Below are 24,330 nucleotides of genomic sequence, written 5' to 3' on the forward strand. Positions count from 1 at the left end.
TTGCCCTCCTCCCTCTACAATTGGATAATTCGTTACTAAGCCCCGCCTTTTACATATATTCTCTTTTTCTATTGGCTCTCCTCTGTGTCGATCTTCACAATCCACGCCCACAGCCCTTAAATCCCTCTGATGTTAGTGGGAGGAACGTCGTTCGAGCGGCGATTCACAAATAAGTTACCGCACTTTTATCTACGTAGCTGGCATGTAAAGCTGTGCACGTTACTCCACTAAATCACACACTCGGGGCCCGATGGAGTCGCTGCAATCAGCTGTGCATCATATCTTGTTATGATAAACAAGTAATGAACGGCAAAAAAACACGTATTTAAAAATGGAAGGAATGCTGCATAAATGGACCAATTACATTAGCGGTAAGTTGACTTCACAGTTAGGTTTTTTCGATTATATGTGCAGCTAGCTAGCATGACAACGTCGTAGCGCACTTATAATGTGAACAGGCGACGTGTAAGCTAACGTTAGCCTTCAACTATCGGCGCTTATCCACCACTTTACATTTACAGGTTTCTCTTTAACGTTGTTGGGTTAAGTTTGCTCTTTAACGAATTAGAAGTAAACCTTACGTATGTAGGCTTAACAGGTAGCGTATCTAACGTCGGTAGCGTGTGTCCCCCCATCTGTCATTCTAATCTGATTTAACAACTGATTAACGCTAGCTGTTGCTAACTTAACGTGAGTGTTAACGTTAACTCTTTCGAAGTTTACAAAGCTAACTAGATAACACGGTTTAACTGTATTGCCTTGTTCCTAATTGAATTCCAATATTGTTAAAAACGTTGCCACGATCTAAAATCATATATTTTTTGTTGCCAGGTTGGCAACCTCGTTGGTTTGTGCTCGACGGAGGAACTTTGTCTTACTATGACTCTCAAGAAGATGCGTGGAAAGGCTGCAAGGGCAGCATTAAAATCTCCGTTTGTGAAATCCAAGGTCTGTGTGGCTCACCGTGTCCCCGCCTAACGTTACTGTGATTCATCCCCTTTGGGATGGAGATCTCACATGCACGTTTGCTGCTGTGTTCTGTTCTTTTAGTTAATTCCTCAGACTCCACACGGGTGGACCTGACCATACCGGGGGAGCAGTACTTTTACCTCAGAGCCATCAACGCTGCAGAGAGGCAGAAATGGCTGGTGGCACTGGGAACAGCCAAAGCTTGCCTTACAGACAACCGAACAAAGAGAGAAAAAGGTATTAGGAGGCCAGAGTACAGCTAGTATTCAAATTTGTAAAACGTATTTGCATACATTTGCTCATTTGCCATTTTTATTACAGAGCTCCAGGAAAACACAGAGGCATTAAAGACCAAGATGTCAGAACTCAGATTGTACTGTGACCTTCTTCTACAACAAATAAACAAGATCAAGGAGAATGATGAGCAAGGAGACACAGCGGAGGTAAGGTTAAGGTTCGGATGAGCCGATGAAATAAGAGGAGCTGCTGCAACTGCAATATAGAGCAGCCCGTTTGCAAGGCATCAAATAATTGTGTGCGTATGCTTACTAATAGAACAGCAAGTATCACAAGTACATCTGCTTTTCCAACTGTTCCGCATTTGTGTGCCCTTTGCAGACAGGAATAGACACTGGAGACATGGTGAAGTCGACATGCACCACTTTCCTCAAGACTCTGGAGGAATGCATGCAGATAGCAAACCACACGTTCAGTACGGATATGGCAAAACAGAGTCCGCCGGGATCTCCTCCAGTAGCAGCCATCAAACCTCAGAAGGTACATTTATGCCACGTGTCTAAAATTGGATAAACTGGCGACATGTAGTCCAAACTGTATAGCTTGTTTTGAGTTTGATCTTTTCTAACTAATGTCTTGTTTCTCCAACAGATTAAACCTGTCAATCATTTAAAACAGAACCTTGGAGAAAAGTAGGTTCTCTGTCTTATCTATTTATATGTCCTACTCTGCCCCTCCTTCACTCATTGACTCACATAGATGTTCACTCAGCACAGTGAGTGATGCGGAACAGTTGGAAAGTGAGGTGAAAATGAAACACCCTTTCCTTTCCCAGTGGTTTCCGTTGACACAATAATATTGTCTTTAATGTTCCATTTCTGTGGCACTAGATGTAATTATGTTTGCTAAAAAAGTAGTGCATTTATAGTTTAGAAACATTGTGCGCTCAAATTATTTCCAGATGGAACGATTTGGCCGAAACCTCAGGAGAAGCACACGACAACCAGAGCCTCGACTCTGGAGCCGAAGGACCAGATGAGCCCGAAAGACCAGAGCAACATCATTCCCAATCAGGTAGGTCACGTCTCCCAACCACTCACCTCACGTGCTGCCCAGTTCCCAGAACTGATAATCATTACTGCATTCCATAAAGAAACACCCCACACACACACACACACACACACACACACAGCAAAAGGGGGTCTGGTTGTTGTGTGGACATACTTGGAACTCATGTGGATGGATTATTGCTTTTTAGTGAGCAGGCAGTGATGGATGCCCCAGTTACGTTATTGCATTTCCCTTAGCAGTAGCAAAGCCTTTAAATGGGGGAAGCTTCTACCGGTGATGGAAAATAACTCTCTAACTTTCCAATTTAACGAGTTGGGTTATCTATAATACATATGATATCTCACTGTGAATACAAATATGTTATTTAAAACCCATAATACATGTAAGTGCTAAGTATTGATGCGGTGGCCCACTTATTAGATAATATGAGCATTTAAAAGCAGTTAACACTTTGTTGAAAAAGTAAGTACATAAAAGCAACCATTGATTTGTTACATATTATATTAGAATATATTACTTTCATTTGGACTTGATGCAATAGTGCACACTATAATTAACTAATTAACACTTCACAAAAAAATGAAGAAAATCTAAATGGATCATTTATTTTTCATTTGTTTCATTGTCTTATATAGAAACGACAGCTAATTGTATGACTTTTTGGAGACATATAAGGGTTTGAGAACCGTGTGATGATTGTAATTTATGTGATAGTCTTTTATGTATGGGGCTAAAACACCAAAACAAAGAGAGGATAATAAAAAGCACCTCTAGAATCATACTGTCAAATCCTAGTCCAGTGTGGTCACGACCACGTGGTCTACTCAATGCAAAATGTATTTAGTGCTGCTGTTGAAGTCTGTCATATAATGAGTACCAGTGGTTAAAGCGAGTCTCCATGATGGTTGTGCATGTCATCACGGAGTGCTGCCTTCACAGTCTGATGAACACCGAGCTTCAGACTTGCTGTGGTGGACTCGACTGAAACCATATTCTGAGTTCCCTTTTGTCTGGTAACCTTCATCGTACTGTGTCACGCAGATATCGACGCCAGCAACGGTTCAGTCCACGAGGAGCGAGCGGATCCAGCTTTACACACTACCCAGAATACCTCTGAGATTGAACACTACGAACAACCAGCAGAGAAGGTTGAGGAGAATGATGAGGAGAATGATGAGGAGAAGGAGAAGGAGGAGGAGGAGAAGGAGAAGGAGGAGGAGGAGGAGGAGGAGGAGACTGAAGCAGAAGATCACATGGAGACTAAACAAGAGCTAATGCACAAATCGGGCCAAAGTCAGGAAGAGCATGACAACAACAACGAGGAAGCGTACGCCGATCAGCCTCAGCACCAGCAGGAACCCGTTCCAGACCAAGAAGAGGCTCAGCACGAAGGCGGAGCTTCCAGAGATTCAGCCGAGTCCGAAGACACCGAGCAGGTGGAAACCTTCTTCAGCACAATGAGCCACAGGTATGAAAATGCTACTCAGGAAGGTCACATCCTTTAGGGTCACACATTTGTTACTGTACGAAGTTACTGTATGATCGTCTGTGATATTTCACTCTGACAGTATTAGGATTTACCAATCTAAGCTATATGTAGTATTTTTGTCTTTGAGGCACTGCACTTCTGCTGCATCGTTTGACATAACTGCACAATTACTTAGTTTGTGGAAATATATGAATTGTGTTACTGTGTCGCACAGAATTGATAATAACCGGTTTGGATCATTTTAAACTGAATCCATTTCAAACTGTCATTGTAAGTGTTTTATATTAGTGTGTTCTCTCTTGATCACATGACACAGAGAGGCCCTCATCTGATATTTGGGTTTGTAAAGCTTTTTTTGTTTTACTCTGTATTTCAAACCTATTTTACTTTTTTAAAGACCTTGAAGACTGTTACTGAACTATGGACTAGCGTGTTTATAATCAATTATGTAATATTTAGTTATGACATAAATGTTATTATAATGGATAAATAATTGTCTCACTTATCCAGTATTCAACTGCAAGATGGCAAGTAGAGAATGTGCATTTTGGAGTTGGTGTTTTTAAAAATGGATGAGACCGTTTCAGATCAACATGAACGAAGCAACAATAACAAGTTGTAGACAAAAGTAGCAGAATAGTCTCAGGTATTGTCAGGCATAGAATTGCATGACACTGTATGATACATTTCTCTGGCTTGGTTTTGATGTTTGTACCCTTTTTCTCTTTTTTTTCCTGTTTGAGTTGATCAAATAAAAATCTAAATGGCATACTTACCTCTAATATATTCTCCTGTTTTGAATCTGTTCTACTTTTTTTTAGATTTAGTGATATAAGACTGGACGACGACAATGGTATCCCTACACAAGAGTTTTTGGACTCATGCTATGCAATAGTACCTGTATTAGGTAGGCCGGTCACTTTCAGTCTCTCCTCCTCATCTTAACCTGCTACTCTTCCTCATGCTGATGCTACACACGTGGTCATTTCCCCCTTTATAACTTTTATAAGGAACACTTCCTCCTTCTATTTCTCTTCTCATTTGTGCATGCTCTCATTCACGTTGTCTGTAGTTAATGAGGTGGCAGCTTTCTGTTTTGGGTTCATCATCAGTTTCTTTTGTGCTCTCATTATTTCCTTCTGCAGCTGAATGTCTTTCCGTGGTTGTAATTATAATTTGTAGCCTGACGGTCTATCTCATTAAGTTAGCTCACATTTCTGCACGCGTGTCCTTGTCTGTGTGTACTACACAATGATAAAGGTGGTCAGTCACAGTAACGATAACTAGACTGCAAAACAACATTTCTTGTGCCAATTTTGGAGGGAATTGTCAAGTAGTTCACAAAGAAGAACTTTGAAAGTCTATTTAATGACTAAATTGAATCTAAGGTAACTTTTTGCTCTCGTCCAGTTGTGCTCAAACATTTTCCACCCAAATTGATTTTCGCAGGGTTTTCTGCTCTTGTTATCACTTTAAATTTTTCCTCACTGACTATTAACAGCTACAGCACTGTAAAGTCTTCATAATATGATACAACACTAAGAATCTTCTCTTCATAAGCGACAAAGAAATGATCATGGATTTTCTCTTCTCAGACAAGCTGGGGTCCACAGTGTTTGCACCTGTTAAAATGGATTTTGTTGGAAATATCAAGGTATGTGTACATGTCATTGATGGGTTGTCTTAAAGAAGAAATGATGGCTCAGTCCTTAATAAGTGGCTCTAAATCTCAACACAGAGTTATAATCGGGATGAATCAATATTGGAACTTAACAATCTACTATATGTCAACAAGGAGATCTTGCTTATACAACGCTGCTTGACTTGTTTAGCTTTAAAAAAAACAAAATCAGACATGGCTTATCAGTCCTCATATTCTTGTTCTGTCGACGTAAATTGATCGAGTAACTTAATCGAGCTGATAAAATGTATTACTTTATAGTTTTGTCAAATCAGAGTAAGACTGATGAGTAGAAACAGGATCTGTTTCCCGGTCATGTCATCATATCACCATATCTATTTAACCCCGTAGAAAATTCACCAGAAGCTGATGTCGGATCCCGACAGCTTCCCCACACTACAGTCCATCGTGCTGCACGAAGTCCACACAGATGTTGCCCGGGTGCGCAACTCTGCCAGCGAGGCTCTGCTGTGGCTCAGACGGGGCCTGAAGTTCCTCAGGGAGTTCCTGTCAGAGGTCAACGCAGGACAACAAGACATCCACGTAGCGCTGAGTGAGTCTGAGTTTTCTGATGGACAAATCTGCCGAGTTCAAATACATGGAACTTAATGCACGTTCAGTCCCGTCACATTCTGCCTGTCATGTCACCCAGATAACGCCTATGGAAAGACCCTTCGCCAGTACCACGGATGGGTTGTGCGAGGTGTTTTTGCTGTAGGTATTTCTCACTCTCACTAAAGCTCCCCCCTCCCACCGGGGTTCATCTGTTCTTGGCATGTGACGATCGCATGCTTCTGTGTTCCCCAGTTGGCGCTGAGAGCTGCCCCGTCTTATCAAAGTTTCTCCGCTGCCTTGGTGTCGAGAGAGGGCGAAGAGCTGAAGGGCGGCTTCATCAGGGGCGTGCACCGGGACCTGGGAGTGTACCTGCCTGCCATGGACAGGCATCTGGCCATCCTCGATGCCCTGTACGAAGAATACAACCTGGAGTCTGATGAGGTGGTGTGAAACGTGGAACAGAGAGAGGATCCACGTTCAAGGAAGGACAGAACCAGTCAGTCGGGGGGAGGAGGGTAGTGGCTGCCTGCTGAAGGACGGTGCCAGATGCATCACGCGCATCTTGTGTTCAAAATAGTGAGCATGTCCCGTGTCAGTGTGAGGTGTTTCCAGTGGTTGTTAATCTCTACGACAGTAGGTGGTCTAAGAAGGTTATCATGTCTGTTTTTAGGAGCAAGCGTTAACAGTTGAGGCGTTATGGTTTTGATAACATGTAGTTACTGGGTCTTGTTTAAAAGACCAATGACAGTGTAGGGGTTTTACACCCTACTATGCAGACACATTTATGTACAGGTTCTTAACCACGAGGTATTTGGCTCTCGTTACTTCCCTGGAAGATCGTTTGTGATTCCCGTTGAACTGATCTGAATGCAAAGACTTTTTTATAATTGAAGATTGTCCCGTTTCCTCGGATTCGTGAAACAGGGATACTTGCAACTAACACAAAGCACTTGTTTGACAAAAACAAATTGTTCCAATACCCAATATAAAGTCATGGGGGAAAAAAACAAACCCTTGTTCACTTCTATGGTTTTACCTATCAGGACCTCATAAAAACAGAAAAATAATTTGGTCCCTACCAGGTCCTAAAAGTATGCAAATATGACCCCAACAAAAAGATGCCATGTGTGAAAAACTAAGTACACCCCTATGATTCAAATGCTTGTAGAAACGCCCTAAGCAGCAATAACCTGAAGTAATCCTTTTCTGTATGATTCTTTATCTAGAATGTTCTCACTGTGGAATGATGCGTTTCACCCTGTAACCCTTCTCGAGTTAACACACACCTGAATGCTCCAGCAAACTGACGAAACCTGTTACAGAGCTGGTCACACCTGCTGATCATAAATTAATCAAGTGCATTTGATCAGCAACACCTGCTGCTAATTATGAATTCCTGTGGAAGCAGTAAGCTGTACTTAACTTTCACACACTGCTTCTACGTCCTGGCTTACTGTTTGTTAAATTAATAATGTCCGATGAAATATGTTCTTGTTCATCTGAGGTTGTATTTGCTTAACTTTAAGACGGACCAGATGGTTTTTATTGTTGTCCCGACACGTAAAACCATAGACTTGAGAGAGGCTGTTCTTTCTCCCCCTATGACTTGTATATGCCTTAAGTATGTGATGGAATTGCAAACTGGGCTTACTTTTTGTATTAAATGAAAAGTTAGTTATTGCACTTTCTGTTGAAATTAGGGTTAGGGTTGGGGGTTAGTGTTGTGATTAATATTGAATTAATTTTCTTTCTCTGAATTGTGAATATAAATCCTGCAGTTTGACAATGTTTAGTTGTACGTTGCTGAAGAGAGACTTTCTGTGGGACCAAACAGGAGCTGTCGTGTGAACGGCTTTAGCCTCCGCTGCCTGGAGAACCACAACACACAAGAGTGAAATAACACAGTGTAGCTGGTTAAGTACTGACAACTGCCTCTGCACAAGCCTATGCATAGAATGCATTTTCACAATGTCTATTTATTACGTCTTAAGTTATACAGTTTGCATTAATGTCATGGGGATCATCGTAGGCCAGCTGTTGTGAATGTATGGACATTTGTATCCATCCAGCATGTTCACTGATCGCATGGTTTTATGTTTTAAGTAACATATGTACCAATGGAAACTGAATATAGGCCAAGCTCCTGAATTAATTATGTAAATCATAAAGGAGGTAGATGATAGAAAGTTAAAATATGTTGCTTCTCTCTCTGTACTGATGATGAACAGTAAGATTCAGGTAGTCAACTCTACAGATTTCTCCATGTTGTCTATGCACTGTTCTTCATATACTCGAGTATTTCATGATGTACTTTCAATAATGGAGAACCAGGAGTAAGACTCCGCCTCCTGGCCAAGTTTGTCCCTGAGCCATTTGAAGGAAACAGATTCATCATCACAGGGGGAAGCCCCCCCCTTACCAAAACATACCATATAGTATTGTTACATTTATTCTAACTTTTCTTTTGTGTTTTCAGGAATGATCCAGTAATAATTCTTGGATGTAAATCATTTGCAGCAGCTTTACATCACAGATGTGCAATGGGCTGATTTCCTGTTTCAGATAAATCCCGACGTTAATCCTGAGAATATTCCATTGTAATATTGCAAACATTTTCTTTGTTTTTTTCTATGACTATGTATATAAGATGCTTTTTTGATTTTTACATAATAAATAATTAAGTTGCCTTGGCGTGTGTCCAGTCCTGTCATAGCTAAGTGTGTCCTCCTGTATATCTACTCCCAGAATGCCGTGTTTCTGCCCTGTTTGGAGATGTGTGTTGAGTTTAACTGGTGAACCTCAGTTAATCTCTGATCCTTTCCTTGTTCGTCTTTATGACTAATCTTCTGTTTTGAGAGAACAATGCACCATTTCCTGTGAACCCTGGCACATTTAGTCATGGTACTAAAAACAAACTGAGTGTATAATTAACCCTCACTCCTCTATATTTTGCATGTTAAACGAACAAATCGATGAGTAAGTTTGTAAATCTGTGCAGGTGTTCTAGTTTGTCTAAACAACAGTGGGATGAGCTCCAATAACACCTTTGTATACTTCTGCTGTGAGTGTTTTGCATGTGCAGCAGCAGTGAGTCTGCCAGGACCTCGGCACCCTGCGTGCCAGCCGTTCCTGCTTAGAGGTCAGGGATTTGCACTCGCCTTGAGCCAGCAGCTGGGTCCCTGCCTGCTTCCTCTCCCCGTGGCCTCGCTCTCATCGCCCCACACAGCTGTAATGCTACACCACCCAACCTGCACTAAAATAACCCCTTTTGTTGGAAAAGGTGTTTGATTTCACTTCATCAACTTTAATGTAAGAGCTCAAAAATAGATCCTGTTCCCCCACACTGAACTCCATGACCGGCGTCTTTGAGGGAGAGGGGGGAACCCAATCAAATGTTGAAAACAAAGCAGCTATTAGTTCATGAATAATTTGTACTGTTAAAGGTTCCCAAACTTCACTTGGGGGGGATTCTTCTGTGAGCACAGCACATCTTTTCATTACGGAGGAGTAGAATCAGGTTGGCCGATGCATCTCCAGCAACATTTAGTGCTGCACTGTGACATCAGTGGCACAAATCTGATTGGCCTGGTCAGGAGAATGCACATGATGGGCTAAATACACTAAGGTAAGCTCTTACTCTGGGTCTCTCTGCAGACAAATTGCCCTGATGTGATTTGGAAAGAAGTACGGCATGCTAATAGAGTTATATGGTACGGCCTCAAACATCTCCGCTGCAACGCTGGCGGGTGGCCGTGCCCGACCTGTATCACCGGGCCTCATCTCCAGGCACAGACTGTCCTCTGAGGGGGGCTTCATCGAGACAGAATAAAACTGGAAAAAGCCCCATTGCCATGTCTGAGAAAACGGCAAGAGTTCACTGCCTGGTCTGTTAACTGTTTAGTCTAATTCAGCACTTTGCAAGGAGCTGCTGACAACATCCATTTCCCACTTGACAGACATCTGCTTTGTCCTCCTTTTTCTTCTTCTTTTTTTACAATGAGTGCTCTGAAGGAAACATCAATAGCATCTCCATCACTGTCTGGCTTTCTTGCAGAGCATCCAATCACTGTCACCACTTGGTTACGACACAACGCTGCTGACAAACCTCTGACTAAAGTCTAAAGATGCAAGAGTGTAAGGCAGACGGGTTTCAATCACTTAAATTCCTTATTTATTTATTTATTTTTTAAAATGATCCACAACTACTGTATAAATCATATCAGAGTAATGCAACAAAATGAACGTTCACTATCCCAGTCACAGTGCGTACTATATATTTCATAAAGCCTTACAGTTACCACATGCATGTTATGTTTTCAGGATTGTTGTGCACACGCAGCACAGCAGTACAGGACATTTAAACACAGTTTCCAATGCGTTTCATCACTATCATATATGTCATATGTGTCATACATACTTAGCTACACTCTGGTATTTCTTAAGACACCTGCTATGCTGATGAATGCAATGATTTACCAAAAAAAAAGAAGCATTTCACACTCATTGGCACGGTATCGCAAGCATGCGGAGACGATATAGTTAACAGTCTTTCTTTTTTTGCAGAAGAATCACTATAACACCTGACTATATCGTGGCTGAGAACGGGTCTCCCTTGGCACTGCGACTCACACTCTAGCTTATGGAACATGTCAGCTTATATCGGCAAAGTCATTTTCACCATTTGGTAACAAAAACACACAGCTTCCTACATCTACACCGTTAAGTTTACTGTCGTGTTTCTCTGTGTGTTGTATATACCGTAAGACACAAAGACTGGATAAAGAGGTATTAGAGTAAATACAGTAATGATGACCAATAGAACAGACTGGAATAGAAATCCCTCCCCCTTTTTTTTTTAGCAGCCACAGACAGTCAGATCCCAGTCTTTGCTGTGCAGTGAGAAGATTAAGAACGTAACAGTTTCAAGCCTTCATTTACAGTGTATTTCATTTCTCACGGGAGCACAGGAGGTCTGTGTGCTTCAGCGTACAGTCACTGCCATTTCATTTACAAAGAGAGTGGTGGGGGTGGGGGGGTGGTGTGTGGAGCTACATTACCTGTTGGTACCTGAGAAGTGTTTTATTTGGTGGGGGGGATTTATGAAACATGTCCAGACTGAAAATCCCTGTCAAGCACAATACCACCACAAGATACCGAGGCCAAGTGGACCTCCTGATGTAACAGTCACTGAAATATTACAAGTGCACATCCATGCACCTCCATCTCATCCCTAACCACACATATAAGTCTGGTTGTTACCTTTTAACTGATATTCTTGATGTGATATTGAGGCAACACAGTACAAGCCGTGTTGTGGCGATAATAAGTGAAGTGTTGGGTTTACATGCTTTGATAGTGACAGGCGCTATCATGGTCTCAGTAATCCCAGCCTCATGCATATGCTGTGCACTGTCATTGGAATACCCGAGGCCATAGCTCTGGATGTCCTACTCTCCTTCCCAACAGTAACTGGGTCAAGATTGAATACGCCTCCGGCCCCGGCTACTGCTCCTCTTCAACATCTCCCACCGGCTCTTAATTAAGTCTCTGCATGGCCGTCACACAACTGTTGCATCCAGAGGCGGATTCAAGGTGAGGAGGCCAGTCTTAAGTCCTGCTTGTTAAGACTGAGTGCAGTTGTCCTGTGCATTTTCCTACGTGTGGGTGAATGTTTTCACTTCCACTGACATACTATAACTCCGGGGAGCTACTTAGCACCTCATCAGCAGCAATACAGAGGAGTTATTTATAGTATATATATATATTTATATATATATTCATATGTTTAGTTTTTTCTTTCATCATAGAATCATTGGCGTCCTCTAATTTCAGAGGCTCTTGCTCGGAGCATTATTGTTCTTTTTTGTTTTTTTTGCATGAAAATATTCCAAATAACACACAGAAGATCCCGCTGCACTGTCCAGCTAGCTCCTCAAGTGAAGTACTTGCAGTTTGTGGAGTCGATAGCACAGTATGGTGTGCACTTGAGGTGACCATATGATCTAGGAAAGTCAGGAGAAACAAAGTTTCAATCAGTTGAGCATGTCAACAACTACTTGTACGCTTTTATAGTTGGACACTGTGCTTACCCTGGAAGATATGAATTACATGTCTGGTATCCAAAGTCCTTTCCATCACACTCCTCGGCCCCCTCATAGCGGTATCCGTCTCCACAGTAGGCGTGTTTACACTCTGTGGTGAGGGGAGACAGCAGAGGTGGAGGGCTCATGTTATACGTGCACAGCAGAGCACAGCTAAGGAGCTACAGCCTCTGAACACGGACGCCTGACTTACTGACGCAGCCGTCAGTGACCACTCGGTTTCTGTCGTCACACTCCTCCCCAGTGGAAACCTGCACGATCCCGTCACCACAGTAACCATCGTCATCAGGTGCGTTTTCCATGGACTGGAACGGCGTCAACTGGAATGGGAAAGTCTTTTCCAGAGATTTGAAAAAAGTTGAATAAAAAGGAACAAAACATAAAATGAGCTGAAATCAACAGACGTAGCTGCATGCAGTGATACCTGGATCGGCAGCCAGCCATCGATGTCTTTGAAATAGAGAGACCTCTGGTCTTTGCGAAATGCAAGAGCATTATCTATGTGAAGCCGCTCCAGTTCTTCCTCATTGCTTACAATGAAAATCTGAATGAAAGGCAATTGTGCATTTTGAATTATATAGTTGAGGCCTGTTGGAGTTTTTTCAGAAATGTGCACTAACTTTGCATTTTGACAAGACAATCAATTCCTCACCGCAGGTACTTTTGGATAGTTTCCTCTGGAAGAATAATCATCGAATGCAGAATTACTGTGAGTGTTGCAGCTACACTTTCCTGGAGGCCCTGGTGGACCACGTACCCCCTTTGTTCCAACCATGTAGAGTCCTGAACATACACAGAGAGGACAGCAGGATTATATACAAAGAAACGATCATTATCTGATATAATATTCCTTAAACTGCAACGAGGTTCGCCATCTGTGAATCCGTTTACAGCCACATGGAGTCATGAAGCCAGCGTCTGGTTTCACCTCGGAGATCAAGTTTCTCTGGTGCTAAGTCAGACTACCGGTGTTGCTCCTCACACGGCAGCACAGCTTTTCACAAGAGACACACAAACCAACGTTTCAAAGAGGACAAAGTTCTCACCAGTGGCAGGAGAACCAGGAGGACCAGGTTGGCCTGGAGTTCCCTGTGGGCCTGCAGGTCCCATGGGACCAATACTGCCCGTGTCTCCTTTTACTCCCTGAAATGCAATCAAAACGATACACAAGATTTATGAGCATTTATTTACGTCATGTTTCAAAGGTCAAAAGGTTAAAACTGATGTCAAGCATAGAAAAATATTTTCAAATAAAATATATTTTATATATTTTTGCATGGCCATGAATTACATTTTGAAGACAAATTATTATTATTATCTACTGTTGTCAATCGCTGTGTGCGTATATAACTCCATGTATTTTGGATACAATGCAAAATGAATGTTTCCTCACCTGCTTGCCTCTCTTGCCTGGTCGGCCGGTGGGTCCTCTGTTTCCTGAGATCCCAGCTTCTCCTTTTGGACCCATTTCACCCTGCACAACAAATCAACTCAACGTTCCATTTGCTCAGATTTGGAGAGTTTTTGTCATTTTTGCGTAACAAATTCAAAACTTCTTGTTTGCATGTGTTTCTCACTTTCTGTCCAAGCATTCCCGGGAAGCCCATCGCACCCTGAGTACAAGATCATTAAAAGATAGATCAACTTTACTGTACTGTAGTGTTGCTACATTCATTCACAACAACCCCTCTGACTGATGCCCACCTTGCTGCCTTTTACTCCGCTCTCCCCACGGTCACCTCGATAACCCTGATGGAGCAGATTACAGCGTTACATCACATTAAGATCAATGATCAATGTATCGTATTGCATTTTCTACTGAACGATGACAACAAAGCTGTTACATACCTTTTCCCCTTTATACCCAGGTAAACCCTAGAATTAAAGACACAAAACATCCAGGATGAAATAAAGTCATTTTGAAGGGGAGCTCCATCAGCCAGATCAGTGTAGTTCATATGGATCTCATACCCGTGGCCCGATTGGTCCTCTGGCTCCAGGCAAACCCATCAGCCCCGAGTCACCTTTATCACCCTGCAGACAGAGCAACATGAGGAATAAGACACATGTGGCTAAAGTCCATTTATTCAGACATGCACACCAGAATAATCCCCACATCCAAGAGGAGAAATTATGACTGCAGTTGAGCCTTTTATATAGAAATGGTTATTTAATTGTACAAATAACAGCTAACACTAGCCTACCTTGTACTGGCACTTACTGGTCTCATCTCATGTCATGTATTATATCATCTACATTATGAGGTCTGACTTACTCACTTTGGGCCCACTTGGTCCAGGCCATCCAGCTGGTCCCTGTTTCCCAGGAAGTCCAGGCGGACCTGTACGACCCTAACAACAGCAGACATCAAGTTTAACACATGATCTCAGATATAGGAATACCTAATAAAGCAACTGCTTCCCCAGCTGAGGAAGCAGTAATCTGATTATGAAATCAGGGCATCTTACCCCTGTTAGCTTTGCGGGCACAGAAAAAAGAAAAAAGAAAAATCTAAGTGCAGGATTTGCTGCATAAGCTGGCAGCCTGCTTGCTCCAGTATTTATCAGACACTGCTGCACATGTAGGGGGAGAAGGACCTCAACGAGCCCTGTCACTTTGCTCTCTTTAATTAAATGATGGGCTGTATATAGAACAGGAGCCCATGCTTGTGGGAAATAAAATGATTTATGACCTGGCTGAAGCACTAAACTAAATTGCACTGCAGTGCTGCAAAGCTGCTCAGTCAGGCCACCGGCCAGTGAGGCTCTCCCACCGGGCCGCTTTTTGCTGCTCCACCACACTGACCGGTTATTTAAGGAGGTCGCTGCTCTTGTGCCTGCCCTGGTCAAACGCTGCGTCCTGAGCTTTCAATAAAGCTGTGTGGGCTTGTTCCTTCTGTTCTTACAGGGAGGGAGGGCCGTCTGACAGGGAGGCGTGATACTGGATGTCTTTGAGGGGTCAATAGTGAGGCTCCCTGCATCCCTGTGCCATCAAAACAGCAGATCTGCCTCCCTTGCATCCTGTCAGTGTGTCTGTGTCTTGTCAAGGTTGTACTCGCACACAACGCCTTGATGTGCACAACCAGCTAGCTAGCAGGCGGAGGCACGGTATCTCATATTTGAGTAAATCCACTTAGCAGAAAATATGGAGTGATTAATGGAGACTCTCACCTTTTGCCCAGGTCTTCCAATTTCTCCCTGGCAACAGGATGCGGAGGAGGGGACAAGGACAGCAGCTATTTAACACACTTGCAGCAAAGCATCTTGCCGTCATGCAGTTCATCTTGAGCGTACACAAATACTGAGTTGCTTTATAGGATGTATAATGAGCTGCATAAATGAGATGACTTGAACACGGGGAAGTAAACTGCTTACCTTTTCTCCCTTAGGCCCTCCTATCCCGGGTAATCCGGGTGGACCCTGATAAACAATAAAATGATGGCATTTGCTCATAAATCTCAGAGAGATATCTATCGAAATTAGTTTTGTTGTCCACAACATCCCACCACAAAGTCATGTCTGCTTCTGGGAGCCCACAGCTGCAGTTTCAATTAGCTAAAGGCTGAGTGGCCACTATTGATTTAAAAAGTGCTTTGTGGGTCTCTTTTGATAAGCCGAAACGCTGCTGCAGTCCAGCCGGTGCTGTAGCTGCCTGAGGTGGGCAACGCTTTCACAATCATTTGGTAAATCTGCTTATTGCTTATGAGACGGCTTATCAGAGGACCTGGTGGGATTTTAAAAGCACCTATCGAAGCAAAATGTCGCTACATCTTTCATCTACAGTGTAAACAAACACATGGACACATGCTTGTATTGGGAATTTACGCAAACCATACGGCTTTCAAGGCAGACAGCTCTTTGGACAGTTTCTGAGAATGATGTGTGGGGCACTGGCAGCCAGTGGAAAAAGGCTATTTGTGTCTGAGCTAAATGTAGAGCGTTAATGGGCCGCTGTGACATGGGCCAGAGAAATCCCCATCTCCTGCTCTGCAGGAACTCTCAAGTTTGAGAGGAGATGAGGGTAAGATATTGTTGGAGTACTAATTCTTTACACCTTGGAACACCTGGGATTGATCTCTGTAAGTCAAACTGTGGTGGGAGTGGTGTATTTATGCTAATGCCAGTTCTACGCTGCATTGTGATAACCATGGTGTTTGGGAAGAGTCTGGATTCTACCTGAGGGCCAGAAGGACCAGCGGGCCCACTGGGGCCTCGGACGCAGGCGGGACCTTTGCCCTCATTGCTCGGCTCTGAGTCACGGCCATCAAGTGACGTGTCTTCATTCTGTAAAATGAAAATAAAAATAAATGTGTGTCCCTTTGGCTGCTTTAGATAGAAGAGAACCGAAATACACCGTCACAATTGTCGTTGTTGATAAAGAAGTTTGTCTGGAATTCATGTTGACATAACAATTCACACAGCAAAGGACTTGTTAAGCTATTTCTTCCTGCAAACAGGTTCCAACATGGGAGTGTTTTTTAATGGTATATATCATTCGGGGGTCAAAGAGAGTAAGTGTGGGGGGGGATTGGACATCACCCAAGGACATATCAACAGTCAGATATTCCACAATAGAAAGTCACATGACTTTGACTCACATGAGTGTGGCGGCGCCAAAGCGAAGGGGGTGGAGGAAACAGTGGGGGTGGAGGCGGACTCAGTAAACAGCATGGGCTGAACCTCTTCTGCTGCTCCTGGGATCTGAGAGCTGAGCAAGGTGCATGCAGTCAGTTACCCGGGCGACGACGCCGGGCTTCAAAATCAGGGGGAGACAGTCAGAGAAGGTTGTACCGTCTTCACTTCTGCAACAACTGAACCTACTGAGTGATGCTCTGCTCAAGACACGCTGTGGTACACATAACGTGACAAACGGTCCACACATGCAGGGAAAACTGGACGATGAGGTTACAACATGCAAGAGCAGCATAAGCAACCGGGAAACAGGTGCTAACTATCAAATCATGACACCCGTCCAGTTCTTAGAGGTGGTCACAAATATGAGGTGCCTCTCGCTGAGGGACTGGAGCTGGTCTCGCTATATATAGAGGCATTTTCAGTCCATCTCATGGACGACAAGAAAATAAAAACAAGTGTGTTTTACAAAGATAATGAGCTCAAATTAAATACAAAAACTAGACATTTAATATCCATGCTTTTACAGCCCAACTCTCTCAACACCTGTGCATGCACAGTACTGTATGTACTGTACACTACACACACACACACACACACACACACACACACACACACACACACACACACACACACACACACACACACACACACACACACACACACACACACACTCAATACAATGTTCTTACCCCCTGGGAATGAAATAAAGCTGTCCAGAAAAGAGGATTGAGCCAGGCCATAACAAAACCACAGAGGCAGATACAGTCCAAGTGTTAGAGTCATGCTGCTCCAGATAGTTGCCTGACTTTGTGTCTGAGCCACAGCAGCCTTCACACACTGCCTGTCTGTCTGTCTCCCTCTCTTCTCACCGTCCTCTCCCTGTGCTCCCCTCCCCTCCCTCGCTCCGTCTCCTTTACGCCCTCAGAAGAGGGGACGCCGACCAATGCCCATTAAATCTTTCCTCTGCATCAGTGTGCGCTAAAATTACAGGAGACAACCCGCCAGCTGCTTCGAGTGCCAATATTAGACCTCTACTACTGCAGGGGGTGTCTTTTGTTGTTTCCACTCCTCTCACGGGGAGACTTGTCATGACGAACCAACAGTGGGCTTTTCTGCAAGAGATTCAAAGGGGATTCTGCATGACATTTCATTTGTGCATCCCAACTTTTAGATGAAGTGTATTTATTCGTCCATCTTTTTTTGTATGCGTTCACTTTACATTATGCTGTCCATTTAGTCCAGGCCAGATTGGCTTTATTACCCAATCTGCCCCACAGAATTAAGTGCCTGCATTTCCAATGAGGTTCTTTGGGGGATGGGGAAATACAACCAGCATTATTTAACACTGGAGTGATGTGAAAATTACATATTTTCTGCACAAGTGGGAAAAATGTCTAATTTAAGTCTGCAGGAGATTGTGAAACGAATGCAACTTGATATAAACCAATGCACAACCGTTAATCTAATAAAAACAATCACAGTGTTCACTCACTCAAAAATGTGTAGATATTACATAAGATTGTCACTGCTGTTAAACCCAGTATTCATGTGTTAAGATGACCTGACAAGTTGTAAAAGCAAAGGTATGTGTAAATGTATGCATTCGGACCAAGTAGTGTTTTGTTGACCAATATATGACATTTTCACCTGCCTCAATAATAATCATAGTTTAATGAACTGTGAGGCAGAGTTACTGGAGGCGTTTGGGTTAGGATGAATTAATAATCTGTTGACAGTTGAGCTGGATGTGGTAGTACATTTCTGTACCACTTTTCCCCCTGTCCTCCACTCAATCCTGTTAAAGATACAGTACATTAATCATGTTGGCAATTACATTTATAATGTGTAAGGGAAAAAACAGATGAAAAAAGTGAGTAAAGAGGATTAACATTCAGCATATGTGTGAAAATGTTTTATTGTTGTAATTATTATTTTAATACTACTGTGTAGTAAGAATTCATTTAAAAATATTATTTCATGGAAACAATCACAAAAATCAAAAGCAGCGTTATAGTTTCCCTCCAGTCTCCAGAGGAAAACGGTCACTGAAGTTCTGATACAGTTCTGGACGGAGGAAGAGGCAGATCTCTTTCAGTCTATAGGTTGGAGCGTGTGAGCCAAGGGAAGTCCTGCAAATACACACAACACAGCATTGTATCAGACCTCCGTACATGATAGCTGGTGAATGTGGAGCCTCCACATTCAAAGTTTGTCAGACCAAATAAATAGTTAATCTTCATCCACAGATTAAAAGCTCAACATTAAACATGAATATTGACAACACTTATGCGTGAAACACATCACATCAGGTGGCCACAGAGAGCTCAGCACCATGGACACAGCCATACAACCTTCAAACATGTGTTGCATGGATACATTCAACATAAACACAGAGGGCCTTGCTTTCTAATTATGGGGACCCTGAAATAGAAAGGTCAGGTTGGTGTGAGGTGGAGGGATTGTGAGAGGAATACAACAGTTCTGCGGTGCACCTGGAGTATGTGGATTACTGTTCAGTAAGGTATGTCAGCCACACAGCCCTATTAGGATGAGACGAAAGCCAACTTAACACCAGGCTGCTTTACTTCTGGTGAAGAGAGATGCTGCTGCTTCTCATCACGCCCGGCTTTGCTGCTGCATTGTGCATCTCCTTTCTCTTCTACCTCCCGGGGGCACCAGCTAAAAATATGAGACTGGGGCTGCATAAAGTGCATAAACCCATAAGGTCGGTAAATCTGCTGTTGGTAAGTCTGGACATGTGGATTCAGCCATGGGCTTTTATTGTGAAGCTAAGGGGATTCTGTTACCTTAACCCTTTCATCCAGTGGAGGAGCCATGCCTCCTTGTGAATGACGACCTTTTAACCGCTCAGATTTGACCTTCTGATCCATGTTGGATAAAAGACATACGCAACAGCATATATATAATATATAATATAAGTGAGCATAATTTACATCCTCAACCACCAGGGGGCGTGGTATTTCCACAGTGGAGGATTTCCTGCCTGTCATTATAAAGAAGCCATTTAAAAGGATTGCAACTTCTTAAATAAAACTTCAGTGGAGTTTGACCTGTATGTCAGGATTCCTGAGACGACTCGATTACATAGATTCCTGACAGGTAAGAGTTACCTGCTGTTTCCTGTCGGAGGAAGGGTCGATGAGCACATTTAGGAGGCTTGGTCTCTCCCAGTCACTCAGGCTAAGCTGTAAAGCACTGCGCAGCTCCTCCACTGTCCTCACCAGGAACCCTCGACCTCCAAACGCTGTCATGACCTCATCATAGCGTGCCTCAGGTAGGAGGGTCACAGGAGGGGCTCTGACAGGCGACATCATGAAGACATTTCATTACATCACAGCTGATTTACATGGAGAAAACCATTATAGTCAATGTGTTATGATCATTTGCATAGACTCACATAGCGGTCAGATCTCCCATTTTTGCCATTTCTTTCCATGTCTCAGGATCCACTCCGCTGTAAATACCATTATTATTGACCACAATGATGACCACAGGTAGGTTATACCTGTTAAAAAAACAGAGACAATGTGCAATTAAGCAGCCGTGGTTACTAAAGTGTATGTATTGTATAGAAAATGACAGGCAACCAACTCACCTGCACATGGTTTCAACTTCCATGCCAGAAAACCCAAAGGCACTGTCTCCTTCCACACAGACGACCCTTTGGCTTTTATTCGTGCTCCTCTCCACAGCGGCTGCTGCGATAGCGAAGCCAAGGCCCACTCCCATTGTTCCGAATGTACCAGCATCCAACCTGCACATCCTCAGGATTAGCTAACAACAGGCGACTATAATGCACAAATTTAAAAGCTAACTTCAGTCAAACGTCGTGAGGTTATGGTTGGCGGGCTGGATTAAAGTGGGAGGCAACATTAGCAGGAGCATCCACATCCATCTGCTAGTGTAGGAGCTTAAAAACAGGCTGCCTTGCCTGTGTCGAGGTAGGTAGTTGTTCAGCATAGTACGTCCTATGTCCATAGTGTTGGCGCCCTCACTGACAATGATACAGTCATGTGGCAGCAGCTGGGAAACGTGATGAAACACTGTGTAGTAGTTCATGGGGACTGTTGACTGAAGAGCGAGCGCCTGTGGTTACAAAAACAGCAAATTACTGAGGAAATTGAGGTGTGACTGCTGAAAAGCTGACCTAAATGTGTAAGAAAGTGAAGAAGGAAATAGTTGGAAAAGGTGTGTTTAATTAGTATGAATTCAATTGAAAAGTGGAATTATATCAAGAGTGTATATTAGACATGGAATACTTTCCGGGGCTTTTATTTTGAAAGGATTTCCCTACAATTTGACCTGCAATTATGTATGAAGAGTCAAAATTGTAGGAATGAGGGCTAAAAGGTTGCTTTTTTATTTTAAACCTCCTCCCCACTCCAGCTCTTAACAGTCAACTCACCAATGTAAAAATGTGAGATTATGAGAGTTTTGTATCTAAAAACAGTTTGAATTAGATTTAAATATTGAGACATGTTGTGTACACTCCCAGCATCCACACCAAATTATTTATCATTCTGATAAACAGTTTGGGTAACGATATGTAGTAACATATCACAGGCTTTTCAAACACGACTCCAGACCCACCTTTGATATTTTTGCATTAGCAACAACTTTGTCCTTCAGTGTGCTCCACCACTCGGTATCAGAGAGATATTTCCAGCCATCCTTACGGACGCCCTCCAGCATCTGACAAAACAACCAATTAATTAAAGACAATTACTTTCCACAAACACCCACACGAGCTGTTCTCTTATAGTTTATCTGTAATGAACATCAGACCACCAGGAGAGACATTAATCCCAAACGTGAGGGTCTGCGTGCTGACGGAGTTACCTGAGTGACAACGGCATTGATATCTCCCAGGAGGGCGACAGCAGGGCTCACATTGTTCCCCATTTCCTCAGCACAAAGGTCAACCTGAGCGTTTACACGGAACAGAATCAGTTCATATAATCCAGTCTCCAGATGGCTTCAACACATCTATTCTCAAAGAGTCTGACTCTCATTTGAAAAAGAGTGGTTTTATTTTTATTAAGAATTTCTATACTTATTTGGTTTGCATGAATATTATATATTCCCTTTCCTGTTTTGTAATCTTTACCAGAGACAGAGGTGCAATTCTCTGACATACCTGGATGATCTTGACATCGGGGTTGAATCGAGGCGGCAGGCCAAAATGCAGCATCCAGTTCAGCCTGGCTCCAAGCAGAAGCACAACGTCTGCCTGGAGAAGAGCTCTTTGTGAGAGAAACGGCAATATTCAGTTCAGACAGAAACTTGAATACAGATATATTTAGTGTGTCGATAGAATAAGGAGAATTACATGTATAACCTTACATCTAAATACAAATATTAAAATAATTGTGACATATGTACATTCATTAAAATGTAATTATTGTATGATAATGATCACACTTTCCGATCCCTGCACATTTGTATAGTGAAAGGGAGGCTGACCTTGAACGGGCAGCAGCCACACAGTTGGGGTGGTCGTCGGGCAGGACCCCTTTCCCCATGGGGGTCGGCAGAAATGGCAGGCCGCTCATTTCCACAAACTCCCTCAGAACACTTTCTGCCCGGCCATAGGCTGCTCCTGTTGGACACAAACATCACCGTGTTATCATGGATGATCGAATGAACTTCTCTGGTTTCACCGGTCAGGAAACGTAGGGTTTCTAGCTCATTCAAAGTTACCTTTGCCAATGATGACTAGGGGTCGTTTAGCAGCTTTCAAGAAGGTTAGAGCTTCAGCGATGGCACCGTGGTGAGCCAAACTCACTGGTGGAGCTGGGCAGCAGGACACAGCTCTGCAGGAGAGACACACTTCTTTGTACCTCAACTCACCTGGACTCACAGACGTAATACTATACAGAAAACAACATTTATTAAAATAAAACTAAATAGGCAAAATGTATAGCAAACCTGACGTTGCTCCTGTCCACTTTAGCATTGACCATGTCTCCTGCAATATCCACATAACAAGCACCCGGACGCCCGTACATGCTGGTGCGAACTGCCTTTGAGCAAACATAATTCACTATTATCCAACTATGAATAATAATATGTTTTATGTGATAAAGGCAACAGGACAAAGATCTGAAAATGCAACAATAAGCGGGTATATTACCTTCTCTATCACTGAAGGGATGACATCCAGACTGCTGGGTCTGGCAGAAAACTTGCTGTAAAGGCGACATGCTTCCACCTAGCGATGCATGAAAAACTATTAATTTAATAACAGAGGCAGCAGGAGGAAAAAACATCCACATGAAGGCGTGCATCACCTGAGGAAACTCTTGAAAGGCTCCTGCTGTTTCCTGGTTTTGATCCGAGGAGCCCCCAATAACCACCACCGGCCTGTGCAGAACCAACACACAGCGTTTAATGTGACCAGGGCCAACAGGAGACACGTTAAAACAGCTGCAGATGTAAACCCACCAGCAGTTCATGTTGGCGTTGGCCATTCCGCCCAGAGCGTGGATGAGTCCGGGTCCAGACACCACCAGACAGGCACCTGGTCTGGATGCAAACAACCACCAGAGACGTGTAAGACGCAACCAGCCGCTCACATCAGGATCCTCAGTCACAACAACACTTACCTCCCAGTGAGGTACCCGACGGCAGATGCTGCGTAACACGCCTGTGGGGTCACACAATGTATTAGTATGTTATATCACATTAAAAGCGTGACTGCAGGTGTAGCTGTCGCGTGTTTTACCGCTTGCTCGTTGCGCATTCCCACATATTTGATGCCTGCAGCCTGAGCAGCCATGGCCACCTCGATGACAGGAACACCGACTATCCCGAACATGTACTCCACTTTCTGCAGGGAGAAGATGCCATTGTGTTTAAACAAGAGGTGTAGCTATTTAACTACACTGTACAGTATTTAAACTGTATTTAAAGTGTATTAACCTGACTCTGCACAGCACTTGAACTTTGACACACTTTTTTGTTTGTTTCGCAAGATATAGGCCCACTTCAGTTCGCGGTTAGCAGGTTAGAATCAGAAGTTAGTTTTAACCTCCACGGAGTGTTTTCATGTTTTAAACGGGCTTACCTGAGCCTTTAGGGACTCGGCAATCAGCTGAGCTCCTGTCACTTCGTCCATGGCTGTTCAGGTGTTGTTATGTACCTACAGAGGTACAACTGAGGTCAAGCTATCATAAACTGTTTGCAACTACCAACGAGTTATGAGTTTGCTGGCTACGTTCCTCAGTTTGTCCCTGACTCCGCCCCGTTCCTATCGCTTCCGGGTTGCGAGCCAATCACAGGAGCCACTACGTGTGTGACCTCACACAATGAATATTGTACATCTCGCAGACAATACAAAGCAGACAAACGTACTCAGCCTCTAGTTTTTCCAGTCATGAATCTATAATACATATAGTGCATAGAGTAACCATATTCATGGCACGAGAATTGATTAAAAAATAAAGAAAATGAAATACATTTATCATAGAACATGTGTTGCCTGGAAATGGGGTGCACAACCTGTTAATTCTCTTTTTGATGGGCCTTCATGGCCTTTTAACTTTTTTTTAACCAGGCTGAAGCAGCATGACA

At 43.2% G+C, this 24,330-nt stretch overlaps 3 protein-coding genes across 5 annotated transcripts; 1 reads left to right on the forward strand and 2 right to left on the reverse strand.

The window, feature by feature from the left end:
- Window positions 1-205: 205 nt before the first annotated feature.
- plekha8 (pleckstrin homology domain containing, family A (phosphoinositide binding specific) member 8) lies at window positions 206-8,683 on the forward strand. 3 transcript variants are annotated; one of them, XR_014598360.1, is made up of 15 exons: window positions 207-371; window positions 832-948; window positions 1,051-1,206; window positions 1,291-1,412; window positions 1,588-1,746; window positions 1,858-1,898; window positions 2,168-2,280; window positions 3,319-3,441; window positions 3,481-3,745; window positions 4,588-4,673; window positions 5,362-5,420; window positions 5,799-6,000; window positions 6,100-6,161; window positions 6,255-8,297; window positions 8,334-8,683. XR_014598360.1 is itself a non-coding variant. In XM_084027708.1 (13 exons), exons 1-13 carry the CDS (start codon window positions 332-334, stop codon window positions 6,450-6,452), a joined length of 1,782 nt encoding a protein of 593 aa, XP_083883834.1. In that variant the 5' UTR covers window positions 206-331; the 3' UTR covers window positions 6,453-8,683. The 3 variants fall into 3 exon arrangements, 1 of the variants encoding a protein (XP_083883834.1); XR_014598359.1 differs by having other exon boundaries at window positions 206-371; window positions 3,319-3,745; XM_084027708.1 differs by having other exon boundaries at window positions 206-371; window positions 3,319-3,745; window positions 6,255-8,683.
- A 1,483-nt stretch (window positions 8,684-10,166) lies between these two features.
- colq (collagen-like tail subunit (single strand of homotrimer) of asymmetric acetylcholinesterase) lies at window positions 10,167-17,780 on the reverse strand. The gene is made up of 17 exons (XM_084027856.1): window positions 17,427-17,780; window positions 16,701-16,810; window positions 16,279-16,386; window positions 15,478-15,522; window positions 15,274-15,300; window positions 14,383-14,454; window positions 14,075-14,137; window positions 13,952-13,978; window positions 13,808-13,852; window positions 13,681-13,716; window positions 13,497-13,577; window positions 13,150-13,246; window positions 12,756-12,886; window positions 12,528-12,647; window positions 12,297-12,438; window positions 12,092-12,194; window positions 10,167-12,004 (listed from the first exon to the last, which is right to left on the reverse strand). The coding sequence occupies exons 1-17, from the start codon at window positions 17,518-17,520 to the stop codon at window positions 11,935-11,937; spliced, it is 1,371 nt and encodes a 456-aa protein (XP_083883982.1). The 5' UTR covers window positions 17,521-17,780; the 3' UTR covers window positions 10,167-11,934.
- Window positions 17,781-17,999: 219 nt separating this feature from the next.
- Window positions 18,000-23,980, reverse strand: hacl1 (2-hydroxyacyl-CoA lyase 1). The gene is made up of 17 exons (XM_084027855.1): window positions 23,825-23,980; window positions 23,483-23,587; window positions 23,364-23,404; window positions 23,203-23,283; window positions 23,049-23,121; window positions 22,892-22,969; window positions 22,687-22,781; window positions 22,459-22,571; window positions 22,222-22,357; window positions 21,896-22,001; window positions 21,598-21,681; window positions 21,349-21,450; window positions 20,690-20,844; window positions 20,354-20,512; window positions 20,156-20,263; window positions 19,869-20,055; window positions 18,000-18,866 (listed from the first exon to the last, which is right to left on the reverse strand). Exons 1-17 carry the CDS (start codon window positions 23,873-23,875, stop codon window positions 18,834-18,836), a joined length of 1,707 nt encoding a protein of 568 aa, XP_083883981.1. The 5' UTR covers window positions 23,876-23,980; the 3' UTR covers window positions 18,000-18,833.
- Between the last annotated feature and the right edge of the window lie 350 nt (window positions 23,981-24,330).

The sequence above is a fragment of the Eutrigla gurnardus genome (assembly GCF_963514095.1).
Source record: "Eutrigla gurnardus genome assembly, chromosome: 14".
NCBI lineage: Eukaryota > Metazoa > Chordata > Actinopteri > Perciformes > Triglidae > Eutrigla > Eutrigla gurnardus.

Bases quoted from the DNA above. Each gene is read 5' to 3' on its own strand.
- hacl1 (XM_084027855.1), bottom strand. From the start codon at position 23,875: ATGGACGAAGTGACAGGAGCTCAGCTGATTGCCGAGTCCCTAAAGGCT. The intron at 21,451-21,597 runs GTAACTCCGTCA...TTGTTTTGTCAG, and splicing joins TCAATGCCGTTGTCACTCAG to ATGCTGGAGGGCGTCCGTAA. The intron at 18,867-19,868 runs GTAACTCTTACC...GTGTATTTGCAG, and splicing joins CCTCCGACAGGAAACAGCAG to GACTTCCCTTGGCTCACACG.
- colq (XM_084027856.1), bottom strand. From the start codon at position 17,520: ATGACTCTAACACTTGGACTGTATCTGCCTCTGTGGTTTTGTTATGGC. The intron at 14,138-14,382 runs GTGAGTAAGTCA...CTCTGTCTGCAG, and splicing joins CTGGACCAAGTGGGCCCAAA to GGTGATAAAGGTGACTCGGG. The intron at 13,853-13,951 runs GTATGTAACAGC...CTGCTCCATCAG, and splicing joins CTGGGTATAAAGGGGAAAAG to GGTTATCGAGGTGACCGTGG.
- plekha8 (XM_084027708.1), top strand. From the start codon at position 332: ATGGAAGGAATGCTGCATAAATGGACCAATTACATTAGCG. The intron at 1,413-1,587 runs GTAAGGTTAAGG...TGCCCTTTGCAG, and splicing joins AGCAAGGAGACACAGCGGAG to ACAGGAATAGACACTGGAGA. The intron at 6,162-6,254 runs GTAGGTATTTCT...TGTGTTCCCCAG, and splicing joins TTGTGCGAGGTGTTTTTGCT to TTGGCGCTGAGAGCTGCCCC.